Raw genomic sequence first — 14,316 nt, forward strand, 5'->3', positions numbered from 1 at the left:
TGTTCCCCCAAGTATATAAACTCGCCTTCTCACTCGCGCCTCTCTTCACACCAAAAACGAGACCAACCCTAATTTTCTTCAGCCGGAAAAGCTTGAAGAACTCTCTGCAGTCTATTTTTAGGCTGCACCACCCCGAAAACCCTTTGCAAGATGGTTAGCCTCAAAACCCCATATGTCTCTCTTTCTCTTTCACTCTATTTACTCATTCAATTACTAATATTTTATGTTTTTTTATATTTGCAGACGTTCAAGCGTAGGAATGGTGGCCGTAACAAGCACGGTCGTGGTCACGTCAAGTTCATCCGTTGTTCCAACTGTGGAAAATGCTGCCCCAAGGTTATTAGATCGCTTCAATTTTTATTTATTGTAATATTAGAGATTTGTGTTTATTTATTTATTTATTTATTAATTGGATAATAATAATAATAATAGGACAAGGCTATTAAGAGGTTTTTGGTGAGGAACATAGTTGAACAAGCTGCTGTTAGAGATGTTCAAGAAGCTTGTGTCAATGAAGGTAGCCTTAATACCATTTTCAATGTTTTCGATTTTTAGTATTTTAAGTATCATTACTGATGATGGGTAATTTTGATTGAAGGGTATACTCTACCTAAGCTGTATGCCAAGATGCAGTATTGTGTTTCTTGTGCGATTCACTCGCATGTCGTGAGGGTTCGTTCCAGGACTAACAGGAGGAACCGTGAGCCACCACAGAGATTCAGGCGCAGGGTATGTTTATTAATATTAATTTTTTGTTTGGTGTTTTTTTATTGGTTGATTGTATGTCGTTGTTGGTTTTTACTGTATTGCTACATATTTTGGATTGTGTATTTGTTGATGTTGTTGTTGTTTGAATGCAATTGATGCTGATATTCTAGTATTGCTACCACTAGTATGTGTTTTATTGATATGGTTTGTATTCAAAAGTTCTTTCCAAGAGTGATGTTTTATTGAGCGCCAATGAAAAATGTCTGGGTTTTATACTTGAATCCAAATACAATTTCATTTACACTCAAGGTCAAGGACTAGAAAGATAAAACTAGAAAGTAGAAACTAAGTTGTCAACTGGTACTAGTCTCATTACTTCTTGGTCTCACACAAACTGACACTAAACATCGATTCTTCTTCCACCAAATGACACATTCAAAAAATAAATGCATTTGTTGTATAAATGCACTTGAATTAACATTTCCTGCTTAGTCTAGTTTTTTAGCCCCTGAAGTCGTGTGGATGATTTGGCAAGGATTGAATGCTACTTTAAAGTAGCATCCACCTTCTGACTGGGCTACACAGTACTTCAGGTGGAGGACCGAAGTTTGTTTTAGAAGTGTTTGATTGCATGTTCAAATATCCTATCCAGGATTAGGAAATTTTCTTAAAATTTGGTGAAGATGTCATTTTCATAAAGATCAGCAAAGGCTGCGAAACCAGTAGACTTGTTTTGTAATACACTGCTTCATTTACCCTTTTAAGTTATAATTGTCATTAACAACTCCAAATGTGGCATCAAGTCTTTGACAATGTTTTGAGAATTTTATCTCATTGTTTAAGTAGATTTAAAATTCTTAAAAACTTTTAGAATTTGATAAAGATTATGGAAGTAGCAAGTTAGCAACAATGCCACAGGGTGAGAGGACTCCTGCACAGGTGTGGGTTTCTCATTTCTTTCCTTAGTTTAGTTGACCCAGTAAAAGGTCTGGTTATGTATAGAAACACAGAAGAGCACACTGGCTAGTTGGTGATTCTTTGTTTTTGGTTTGTGGTGTAGTCCAGCCTTCTGTTCCCTTGTGGCCCTTTTGCTGGCCATGTGAATGACCCTTTTACTGTGTTGTTTTTTTAATTTGTCCTCGAGTTCTAGTAACCTGTATGGACTACTGGTTTGACTACATGTATGTTGCCCGATGTTCCTATTTATGGAATCTATCTCCCTTAATTATAAGTTCTTATACTTTACTGTCTTAGTGAATAACCATTGAACAACACTACAATTTAATTCCATGGCATGTAATATGCTGTAGAGTGTCACATCCCTTCCTGTAGAAATAATGAACACCTTTTGTTGGTCATTTTATATGCTTCAGTGTGATGTATATTGAATGGCGGAATCCACATACAACTATACAAGCATTAACCTGTTTAAGATTTATTTTCAGAAGTTATTATTATTATTATTTTTTTTTAATAATATCTAGCTCTTGGTCAGAATAAAAGTTTTCTCAGCAGATGCACTTATCTAATTGTAAGTAGGTTATATATTGTGTTAGGCGGTTAGCTTCTGAAGCATCTCCTCCATTTTAGCATCATGTGGAAATCACATTGCAATCTTTAACCTGTTTAAGCTTGTATTTTAGAACCAAAGATTTTTTTGCCTTGAAATTGTCTAGCGATTGTTCAGATAAATATTATAGGCCTGGAAATTATCTCACTGAAAGAAGGTTATCTAGTTAGCTTGTTGAAGCATATCCTCTAGTTTGGCGTGGCGTCATCTTTGTGAATGTTTCATAGTTCATATGCATCAATGCATGCAAATTAGTCTATATGTGTGTGTGTGTGTGTGTGGTTCTCATTATACAAACAAGTTTTTGAAAAACTATGGTTTTGTTTTGCAGGATGACGCACCAAAGCCTGGCCAAGCACCACGCCCAGCTGGAGCTGCAAACCCTGTCCGTACTTGAGACCTGGGCTTATGCTTTTGGATTCAGTTGCAACTGCAGTTTTGCATTATGTAGTCTTCTGTTTCTAGGTTAAAACGGTGTCTGACTTTTGGGTCCTGAATCCAGACTGTGTTTCAATTAGAAGATGATTGTTTTTAATTTTGGTTGTTTATCTGCAAGGAGTACAATTGCTAGACATGAATTTCTTTTTTATTTATACAGGATTCCTTATTTATAAATTCTGACTCAGTAAGTGACCCATACATACATTAATGTTGTTTCACGTCTCAGTGCTCTGAAGTTTATTCTTGAAAAAGTAAATGGTATACTTTTACAATAGATGAAAATGCAACAATGCACGAAAATGAAAATTGGCTATTTCTCTGAGTAAAAGAAAATGCCAAGTCTTGTGAATGCTTCTCCTCCAGTAATCTGATAATAATTTGAACAATGCACGAACTAATTTCCTGATTCAGATGTTCCTGCAACAATCTGATCTTCCTCCAATTTCTTCTTCTGATAGAAACCATAAAACAAGGAGAATCAACATATAGTCCTATGAGATGAAAAAGAAAAAACAAACACAAAGATAGTAACATACCAGTAATGCAGCTTCCTTAATCTTCTTTTTTACTTCTCTTTCTCTTAGTGTGTGTTGGAAGCTTTAAGTTTGGAAAAGTAATGTTATTTAATTTAAAATGCACTCTTTTTCCATCCATTTGATTATTAGATTGTTCAAATCTGAAAATTAATGGTCATTATTCATTTTACCCACCCAATTTTACGTTAACACTTTGACATGTTCACATTGACGAAATACATAGAACAACATGATGTTCTCTGTTATTCATGTAGGAATTGAATAAGTATATTTTGCATGTATAAACAATCACCTAGAAAAAGAGAAAATATTTGGAGAAATATTCTAAGTAGGTGAACACATTTTCTTGAAAGATAATTTTTTTTGTACTCATCAATTCATCGCAGAACACGTTCATGTGATAAAAAATTTCAAATGGAAGTACTATATTATTTGAGGATATGAAAACAATCAATCTTTTAGTGGTTTGATAGATATTTTAGTGATTTGTACATATTGGTATGTAAGTCGAGGGTAATGATTTACCGCTAAATCACCATAAATCTAAAAAAACTATTATACAAACTAGATCGAATTTAAGATAATTTCATTTGAAAATTACAGATTAATATCATAAACCACAAAGTGAAGATGCTATTTCAATTTGGTGTTTTAGTTTTCAAATACTTATTCACAAAAATATATTCTGATTCGAAAGTATTTTCAACACACAAAATATTTCCAAAATGTAATAGAATACTATAAAAGATTTAAACAGCACTTTTGGGTGCTTATTAAAGGCGGTGACAAATCCTTATGAAATGGCATCTTGGAAAAGTTAATTTGCATCCACAAAGTCATTAGACGTACCAACGAGTTCCGGCCTCCGAAATAGACTGATTCAAGAAATTAGGGGCGCTCGTGAGTCTGCAACTCTTTTCTTGTTTTAATCACACGAACAAAAACCCGAAAAATCACATCTTTACCATCTTGAATGGACCCTCTTTCAGCATTAAGAGATTTGACAATAAGGGGTGAATTAGACAAAATTGTCAAAGTTAACGACGAGTTTCGATTTGGCAGTGATTACATCTTCCCATGTTCAGCTGAAACAGCTTATAGATCAAAACAAGGTAATTTATATACCCTCGAAACACTAGTTTATTACGTAAACAACCACAGTGTGAAACACACTGAGTATTTACAGAATGCTAGATTACAAAAATTACCAGCTGTTACTTTACCTGATAGAAAACCATTGTTGGAGTATTTACAAGGGAAGGTTTTAAGTAATGATGCTATTCAATTTGTTGTTCCTCAAAACCCCAACCCGGTTGTCGAGGATAGTCCTGTTTTTTGTGAGGAAGAGAAACTTGAGGTTAGTGAGAGTGTTGCTGATTATGTTTTAAAGATTAAGGGAATGGAAAGACCGTTGAGAGATCGAGAGGCGTTGTTAGAATGCAGGGATTGTGATTTTCATACTGCACTTACCACACTGACTAAAAAGGAGGAAGAAAGGCAAAGGGTAGAGTCGCAACAAAGGAAAGACGGGTTGGTTGCGAAAAGTAGGTTAATGGGTTCAGATGGAGATGATTTAGGGTATGATATGGCGCCGAAGCCCAAGATTAATTTTAAAGGTAGTAAGATTGGTGAAGGGGTACCGATTATTTTAGTGCCTAGTGCTTTTCAGACTTTGATTACTATTTATAATGTTAAGGAGTTTTTGGAGGATGGAGTGTTTATTCCTACAGATGTTAAGGTGAAACAGATGAAGGGGGCTAGGCCGGATTGTATTACTGTGCAGAAGAAATTTAGTAGAGATGGGGTGGTGACGGTGACGGCTTATGAGGTTAGGGATAAACCTTCGGCTTTAAAGGCTGAGGATTGGGATAGGGTGGTTGCTGTTTTCGTGTTGGGGAAGGAGTGGCAGTTCAAAGATTGGCCTTTTAAAGATCATGTGGAGATCTTCAACAAAAGTAAGTCTTCCAATAACTATACACAAATTTTGGACATGGATTACACTACAATTGTGTAATCTAGTTGTGTTTTGAACTTTTAATTGAGTACGCATAATTGTAGATACATGAAATTCACATAGTAAGGAAAAGAAAAAAATTACATGTCCATCTTTCACTGCACCATTTGCCAAAGTGGAAAATTAGTGATCCATTTGATGGGTTGTGTACAAAGAATTACTATATAAAAGAATGTAAGTTGCTCTAATAACTAGGAAAAGAACCCAAATTATTTGAGTGTAATCAAGCACTACCTTGGAGTTAGTTGCTTGCACTTAATCCCAGATAGAAAAAATTGTACGAGGTTCAATAAATAGTTATACAGTGATGCTTATTAGACTTGTTGCAAATTACTTGTCGGACTACAGTTAATATTTTCAGATAGAACTTGAGAACTGTATTACTTGAAAAAAAAATTATATTTGAGTGAGATTCTCTATTGTATTTTGCAGTTATCGGATTCTTTATGCGATTTGAAGATGACAGTGTGGAATCAGCCAAGAATGTGAAACAGTGGAATGTGAAGATCATATCGGTGAGAATAAGCCTTTCTTAAGTTATTTATTTATTTTCGGCTAATGATTATTAATCAAATAGGAATATGTCAGTGCACTTTGCGTTCTCCTTTCTTTCCTGTCATTTACAGTGGATTTCAGCATTATTTGTACACAGTGTTGTAAGTAACTATTGCTTTAACATGCAGATAAGTAAGAATAAGAGACACCAGGACAGAGCTGCTGCATTGGAAGTATGGGATAGACTGGAGGAATTTGTGCGGTCACGGTCACGGTCACATACTTAAATGCTGCAGATTCAGAGGAGTTGTAATGTTTGTTGTTCATGATCAGGTTAACTTATTTTGATGCTTTGAATCAGTAACGACATCTGGTAGATCAGCTTTTCGATCTTCAACACTTTTATTTTGTAACTTCTTACTTTTGAGAACATTAAAAATCATCTGTATACCCATCTCAATAGATTGTTTTTAGCAATCACTTTTATATTTCTAGCTGCTATCAGTTGGGAGTGTTTTGTTTTTGAAGTGAGTTGCAAAGTACGTATGTCATTAGTAAAGATATTTACTTGTGGAACCGAACAGATCACTCTGTTATTTAGGAATTGAACAGAAGAGAAAAAGGAGGAGGAGGGTGTGGGTGGGTGTGTTGGTGCGGGTTGGGGGGGGGCCGGGGTTGGGCTCATGCTTCCTTAAGTATCAAAAGACTACTACTAAGCTGTAAGGACTCGCACTTTATTATCACTCATAGATGGTACTCCTTTACTCTGATATTTGTGACTCAACTTTTCTTATAGAATAATATGGACACCTTTGTGGAACTCCTGTTGAACCTTGGTTTCTTGTGTTACCTTTCCATTTTAGATGTACACTTACTTCGTGTGGTATGCGTCAAAAAAAGTGTCACCATTTTGATACTAAAATGGCGATTCTTTTGTAATTTTATCCACAGCTACAAACAACAGCCTCTTTAACTGTCTTACTGTAATTTTGTAATTTTGTATGGACTACTGATTTGACTACATGTATGTTGCCCGATGTTCCTATTTATGGAATCTATCTCCCTTAATTATAAGTTCTTATACTTTACTGTCTTAGTGAATAACCATTGAACAGAACACTACAATTTAATTCCATGGCATGTAATATGTTGTAGAGTGTCACATCCCTTCCTGTAGAAATAATGAACACCTTTTGTTGGTCGTTTTATATGCTTCATTGCGATGTATATTGAATGGCGGAATCCACATACAACTATACAAGCATTAACCTGTTTAAGATTTTTTTTTCCAGAAGTTATTATTATTACTATTTTTATAATAATATCTAGCTCTTGGTCAGAATAAAAGTTTTCTCAGCAGATGCACTTATCTAATTGTAAGTAATAAATTTGAAGATACTGATTTGGGGATACTTTTTCTCTTCTCATTTACAAATGTTAGGCTTAAATAGCCAATAATACAATCATATTTTCCCTTAAGATTCTTTTAGCTTTTCTTTCTAACTTTGTTACATCCCATAATTGTCTAGCGAGTCCTAACATATCACTACTAACCATATCACTACTAACCGTAGGACTCAAGCTATATCGTTAACACTCCTCCTAAGTTGGAGCATATATGTTACTCATGCCCAACTTGTCAACAATGCATGCATGGAATGTCCGACTAGAAAACAAACTTTGGTAAGCACATCCAAACAAGATCTTGAGACCTAACATAAGGAAGTTCTATCACCTTAGCCTCGAAGTTTCTTTTGATAAAATGTCGATCAATCTCAACGTGTTTTGTCCTATCATGTTGCACCGGGTTGTGCAAGCAATGTCCGTGCCTTATTATCACAATATAACTTCATTGGATGCATATGTTTAACATGCAACTCATGCAATAATCTTCTGTAAGCCACAATACCTCACATATTCCATTTGCCATGCCCCCAACTCAGTGTTTCAATTACTTGATCTTGCAACTAATTTTGTTTGTTTATCTGCCATGTCACCAAGTTACCACCTATAAAGGTTAAGTTTTTATCCCGATGTAGATTTTTTATCATCAACCGATCCCGCCCAAGTCGTCCATACATATCCTTCAATATTAATTCCATTGCTCAGTGAACTAGAATTCCCTTCTTGAAGGACTTTAAATAACGTAAGATATGGATAACAACAATCCATGTGTTCTTGACTTGGGAATGCATGAATTGGCTGATTACACTCGAATCTGCCAAATCTGGCCGTAGTATGAGCAAGATACATTAACCGCCCACTAACCTTTGGTAATCTTGTTCTTTGTTCCTAGGGACTTGATCCGATAGTTTCCCAACTTCACATTTTCAGCCATAGGAGTAGATCTTTGGGCATATAGTCCTATGACATACCCGTTTTTTAACAAATCCAAAGTGTATTTTCGCAGAATCAAGAGCATACCTTTCTTTGATCGCAAAGACCTCTATCCCCAAGAAATATTTTAATGGACCAAGGTTTTTCATATCGAACTCTCGAAAGCAAGATAGGTTTGTAGTGCCTTTGTTCATCCATATCATCTCCGACTACCATATCATCAACATAGATGATAAGTGCAGTAATCTTCCCTTTCTTGTGCTTTAGGAAAACACTTTGGTCGAGTTACATTGCCGGTACCGAATGCCTTCATTGAGCTTGTAAATCTGCCAAACCATGGGGCGATCGCTTTAGGCCATACAAGGATTTCCGCAATCTACGACTTGTTTGCTTCCCGTAAGTGACATATTACATCCCGGGGGCAATGCCATATATACCTCTTCTTTGAGAGTTCCGTAGAAATGTTTTTTTACATCAAATTGATGTAACGCCCAATCAAAGGTCACGACCAAAGATAGCAATACCCGCATTCGTATTCATCTTGGCGGCGAGGAAAAAAACAATAGTCAACACCGTGGATTGATCAGATCCTTTAGCAACAAGTCTCGCTTTGTACCGCTTCGATAGCTCCATCCGCCTTGTATTTAATCGTGAATACCCACTTGCATCCAACCGTTTTCTTTTCATAAGGTAAGTCAACCACATCCCATGTTTCATTCTTTTGGAGGGATCTCATCTCTTCGCTCATTGCCTCCTTCCATTGTGTATCCCGTAAAGCCCCACACACTATTAGGAATAGACACAACAGATAATTGATTCACAAATACCTCACATTCTTTTGACAAATTATGGTAAGATAGAAAGTTATTCATTGGGTATTTGGGTTTGGATTTAAGAACAGTTCATAAGTCCGTTTAGGTATACCTCTAGTTACCCGAGTGGGTAGAAGTTTTCTATTGTGGTCGATATTACCCGAGGTTCTATCTTTGGATGCAAACTCTTGAGACAATTGGTTATCCGATATATTCACCATGGGAGGTGTGGTTGGATTATCTTGAGTTCCAAGAGTTTCATCATTCATTTGGAGAGCCACCACTTGCATCTTTTCGATTTCATCCCTCGAAGTTTCGTTCGACCCCTCCATGTCACAATTCCATGATTTTCCTCAACCATTGATCATCTCTTGATTCCACACTAATAATACAATCATTGAAATTTAACGAACATTTTCATGAGACAGTGAATATTTTTCATAATCTCCTCATAAGAAGGCCCTGAGATCACCTAATTTCTCCTCCCAAATGTAGACTCAAATTTAGAGTAATACATTTCCTCTTCATGAAATCAACATCATGAGTAATATAGATTTTCCGAGATGGTGGATGGTAACAACGGTACCCTTCCGATGTAACGATAACCAACAAATAGACATCGAAGAGCACGGGGTTCCAATTTATGTCTTAAATGTGTAGGTAGATGAACATAGGCTATGCATCCAAATATTTTAGGAGGTAAATTTGAAACAGTAGGTGAGTTTATGGCTTGTTGAAGGACCTGAAGGGGTGTCTGAAATTTAAGTGAGCTTGAGGGAACCCTATTAATAAGATAGGCTGCTGATGTCAGTGCCTCACCCCAAAACCGGGTGGGCATCTTTGCACCAAATAATGATGCACGAACCACCTCAAGGAGATGACGGTTCTTGCGCTCGGCGACCCCATTTTGTTGAGGAGAATATCGACACGTTGTCTGATGAACAATTCCATGGGTACTCAAATAAGTAGCCACATCGTTGTTCACAAATTAAGCCACCATTGTCACTCAAAGAACTTGTATATGAGAATGATATTGTGTCATGACCATCCCGTGGAATTGCTTGAATAAAGAACTTACTTCATGTTTATGTGTCATTAAACACACCCAAGTCATGGGGGTATGATCATCAATAAAAGATAATGAACCATCGAAATTATTACTTGAGAGGGGTGCTTCAAGGACCCCACACATCGGAGTGAATGACCATAAAAGGTACTTGACTTTTATTCATACTTATTGGGAAAGGAATACGGTGGCTCTTAGCCAATTCACAAACATCACATTTAAACTCGGTGACCAGATAATGGGAGAAAACAAATGTGGAAACAATTTCTTCAAGTACCCAAAAGACGCATGACCTAAGCGTTTGTGCCACAACCAAATTTCTGATTTCGGGTGATTAGTAGAGCTTTCACTTGAAAATACTTGAGCCAACTTTGTTGAACTTGTCGGTGCCAACTCAAGATAATACAGCTTCCCTTGTCTAGTACCATAACCAATTGTCATCCGAGTCTTGATATCCTTAAAAACACAATGGTTAGGCCAAAAAATCACAAGACATTGTAAGGTACGAGTAATTTGAGAAACGGATAATAAATTATGGTTAAGAGATGGGACGACAAGAACGGAATCCAAGTTTAAAGTCTTTGAAAGAGTTAGTGAACATTCTCCTACTACAGGAGAGGAAGTACCAGTAGCTGTAGACACAGTAGGACATTTAGATGGTTTCATAGAGTGAGGCAAGGGGTTGTCAAAAATCATGTGATCGGTACATCCTGAATCAATTATCCATGCGTCATTACTAATAGGTGAAGAAGCAATTAGTGCCTTACCTTCATTACCTGACTTGGCGATTAAGGCAGAGGCACAAGCTTCATCAACAGGTTCTGTTCCTGAGTTTGCCATGGCAACAGAACCAATATTCTGTTTGCCCTTCTGCTTACGTGGTGCTTTGTTCGGATCCCACCAGTCTGGGTACCCAATCAGTTCGTAACATCGCGTCTTTGTATGTCCGGTTCCACCACAGTGAGTACAAGACCTCTCGGATCGATTACCTCCTAGTTCATAGCTCCGATTTTTTTTCTCTGCAGAAGGATTGGATGATTCTGGTACACGGTCTATGGCTGAAACAAACTTCTTGTTCTGTGGTTTAAATTGTCGAGCAACCATAGCAGAAGGTTCAGTAAGATTAGAATCATCATTTTGAGTAGTGCGTCGATTTGCATCACGTCGTACATATGCATAAGCAGCCTCCAAGTCTAACAAATGATCTTTTCGAAGAATTTCTCCACACAGCTGTTCAAACTCGAGATCAAGGCCGCGTAAAAATATATGTACACGCAACCTTTCCACTGATTTACGATACTGGATCACATCTTCAGGATCCTTCATGGTGATTTTGTCACGGTAATCCAGTTCTTGAAATATTTCAATAAGTTCACCATAATAAATTGAAAGTGAACGACCAAGCTGTTTGGTAGAGAACGCTCGTTGGTTTAATGCAAATACCTGTGATTCGTCAGACCCATCATAAAATGCTTTGGCAAGTGCGTTCCAAATTTCACGATGGTACTCCTTTGGACCGTAGATAGCGTTTCATGATTTCGTATAGACATTGAAGTTAACAACCAACCTTTAACCTTCCGTTTCTCATTGATACCATTTTGTGTAAGAGGGTTCGGTTTCCATTTGGGTGAGGTGTTTGGCCTAGAATATAATCAAGTTTTTTCACGTCCGCTATATGCATCTCCATAAGCCGAGACCACACATCATAATTTGTTTCATTCGGACTCTATCTCCCTTGAAAACTGAATTTTCTGATTGTATATGTATGACTGATTTGATGGTTTGAATAGAGGTTTCGTGATTGGATTTTTTATTTTTTTTTTGACTTTTTTCCGATACCATAATAAATTTTGAAGATACAGATTTGGGGATACTTTTTTTCTCTTCTCATTTACAAATGTTAGGCTTAAATAGCCAATAATACAATCATATTTTCCCTGATTCTAGGAGCTTTTCTTTCTAACTTTGTTACATCCCATAATTACATGAGTCCTAACATATCACTACTAACCATATCACTACTAACCGTAGGACTCAAGCTATATCGCAACAGTAAGTAGGTTATATATTGTGTTAGGCTGTTAGCTGCTGAAGCATATCCTCCATTTTAGCATCATGTGGAAATCACATTGCAATCTTTAACCTGTTTAAGCTTGTATTTTAGAACCAAAGATTTTTTTGCCTTGAAATTGTCTAGCGATTGTTCAGAATAAATATTATAGGCCTTGAAATGATCTCACTGAAAGAAGGTTATCGAGTTAGCTTGTTGAAGCATATCCTCTAGTTTGGCGTGGCGTCATCATTGTGAATGTTTCATAGTTCATTAGACAAACAAGTTTTTGAAAAACTATGGTTTTGTTTTGCAGGATGATGCAAAGCCTGGCCAAGCACCACGCCCAGCTGGAGCTGCAAACCCTGTCCGTACTTGAGACCTGGGCTTATGCTTTTGGATTCAGTTGCTACTGCAGTTTTTGCATTATGTAGTCTTCTGTTTCTAGGTTAAAATGGTGTCTGATTTTGGGTCCTGAATCCAGATTGTGTTTCAATTAGAAGAGGATTGTTTTAATTTTGGTTGTTTATCTGCAAGTACAATTGCTAGACATGAATTTCTTTTTTATTTATACATGATTCCTTATTTATAAATTTTCTGTTGTGGGGAGCAGCATGTGTATCATCATTGCACATGACATATCATGGCAACAGTATTTGTGTATTCACTGGATGGATGACTGACCATACTGTCTTGTGTGATGACTAACAAGTATCACACTGGGTCACAGTTTCTTCTCTCTGTTTAGTGTTGGTTAGATGTGCTCAGAAGCCTCAGATGAAATGGTTGTAACTTCTGAGCTCCTCTACGCAGGTTGTTTGGGGTGGGGGCCAAATCTGTTGGTCCTATACTTTACTGGAGTTTAGACAGTTGAACATATGGCTGCTATTGGTTTGCTTAGTTTGCATGTTTGCTTAGTTTCTTTGACCAGCAAAATGACCTGAATATACCGTATCATTAAATCCTCACGGGACAGAAGTTGCTGAACAAGATTTCTGATACAATAAGACCCGTACATACGTTAATGTTGTTTCACGTCTCAATGCTCTGAAGTTTATTCTTGAAAAAGTAAATGGTATACTTTTACAATAGATGAAAATACAAACAATGCACGAAAAATGAAAATTGGCTATTTCTCTGAGTAAAAGAAAATGCCAAGTCTTGTGAATTCTTCTGATAATAATTTGAACAATGCACGATCTAATTTGCTGATTCAGATGTTCCAGCCACAATCTGATCTTCCTCCAATTTCTTCTTCTGATAGAAACCATAAAACAAGGAGAATCAACATATATTCCTATGAGATGAAAAAGGAAAAACAAACACAAAGATAGTAACATACCAGTAATTCAGCTTCCTTAATCTTCTTTTCTTCTTCTCTTTCTCTGAGTGATTTAATTGGTGCAGTTCTCTGTACAACAAATCAAAACATTAAATGTTGATTCCTAATGACATTTTCTAAACTACTAAACTATGAAATGTAAAAACACATTGAAAAACTCACCCGGCAGTATGATTCCAGTTCCTTCAACCTCTTCAACTTCTCAATCTCCATTTCAACCTCGTTCTGTACATTCCCTCTCTTTTGAATCTCTTTCATTTCCATCTCCAGCAGTAAATCTTTTTCTCTCAACAACTTCTCCGTCTTGTCTTTTTCCACTCTCAACCTCTCAATCCTCTTACGAATCACATTCAGTTCTTCTGCAAGTGAAGAATCAAAAGGCTCAATCTTTTTCACTTCAGGAGAAACAGGGTTGTTCTCTTTATTCACATTTCCGTCTAAAGATATCTCAAACCAGTGTTCTTGATCATTTAGTTTCTTCTTTTTTACAACATTTTCAGTTGTATTAAAGTTCTTGGGTTGGAGAGGTTTCCGAGTTGGCTGTGATTGGTGTTTTTGAGTTGGTGACATTGTTGATCTCTTTGTGAGAAATGAGGACTTGGGTTTAAACAGATATTGAGATGTGTAGTGTGAAATGATTGGATTGGAAGTTTGAATTTAAAAGAGGCAGGCGCCAACGGCTACTATTTGTTTTTGCTTTTTATGTAAACAAGTTAGTTGAGATTTTGACCAACTGTTTTGCAGTATTTGAGACTGAACAAAGTGAGTTCCAAGAAAAAAGAATCTGTCAGGTGCTCACTTTTGTAGAAAGTGATTACGTGTCATTTATTTAATGGGCACAATAAGTATTTGGGCCTGGGTATAAAGGATCCCATGTTTGGTCGAAAGCTTGCATAACCCCGAGATATCTATATTGGGACTTACATTTGCTATTTATTTTTATGA

At 36.6% G+C, this 14,316-nt stretch overlaps 3 protein-coding genes across 4 annotated transcripts; 2 read left to right on the forward strand and 1 right to left on the reverse strand.

Annotated features, from left to right (window-relative positions):
• The first annotated feature begins 1 nt into the window (after position 1).
• LOC147483645 (small ribosomal subunit protein eS26x-like) lies at positions 2-2,893 on the forward strand. Its single transcript, XM_086575436.1, has 5 exons — positions 2-153; positions 244-336; positions 433-517; positions 599-729; positions 2,610-2,893. Exons 1-5 carry the CDS (start codon positions 151-153, stop codon positions 2,673-2,675), a joined length of 378 nt encoding a protein of 125 aa, XP_086431562.1. The 5' UTR covers positions 2-150; the 3' UTR covers positions 2,676-2,893.
• Positions 2,894-2,921: 28 nt separating this feature from the next.
• LOC147483646 (myelin transcription factor) lies at positions 2,922-14,142 on the reverse strand. 2 transcript variants are annotated; one of them, XM_086575435.1, is made up of 3 exons: positions 13,534-14,116; positions 13,372-13,440; positions 2,922-3,170 (listed from the first exon to the last, which is right to left on the reverse strand). In XM_086575435.1, exons 1-3 carry the CDS (start codon positions 13,939-13,941, stop codon positions 3,114-3,116), a joined length of 534 nt encoding a protein of 177 aa, XP_086431561.1. In that variant the 5' UTR covers positions 13,942-14,116; the 3' UTR covers positions 2,922-3,113. The 2 variants fall into 2 exon arrangements, with proteins under 2 accessions (XP_086431561.1, XP_086431560.1); XM_086575434.1 differs by lacking the exon at positions 2,922-3,170 and adding an exon at positions 13,009-13,286 and having other exon boundaries at positions 13,534-14,142.
• LOC147483647 (protein CDC73 homolog) lies at positions 3,955-12,622 on the forward strand. The gene is made up of 5 exons (XM_086575433.1): positions 3,955-4,021; positions 4,099-5,210; positions 5,702-5,784; positions 5,953-6,097; positions 12,346-12,622. Exons 2-4 carry the CDS (start codon positions 4,229-4,231, stop codon positions 6,049-6,051), a joined length of 1,164 nt encoding a protein of 387 aa, XP_086431559.1. The 5' UTR covers positions 3,955-4,021; positions 4,099-4,228; the 3' UTR covers positions 6,052-6,097; positions 12,346-12,622.
• Positions 14,143-14,316: the final 174 nt, after the last annotated feature.

Source organism: Coptis chinensis, chromosome 8, assembly GCF_015680905.1.
Source record: "Coptis chinensis isolate HL-2020 chromosome 8, ASM1568090v1, whole genome shotgun sequence".
Classification (NCBI taxonomy): Eukaryota; Viridiplantae; Streptophyta; class Magnoliopsida; order Ranunculales; family Ranunculaceae; genus Coptis; species Coptis chinensis.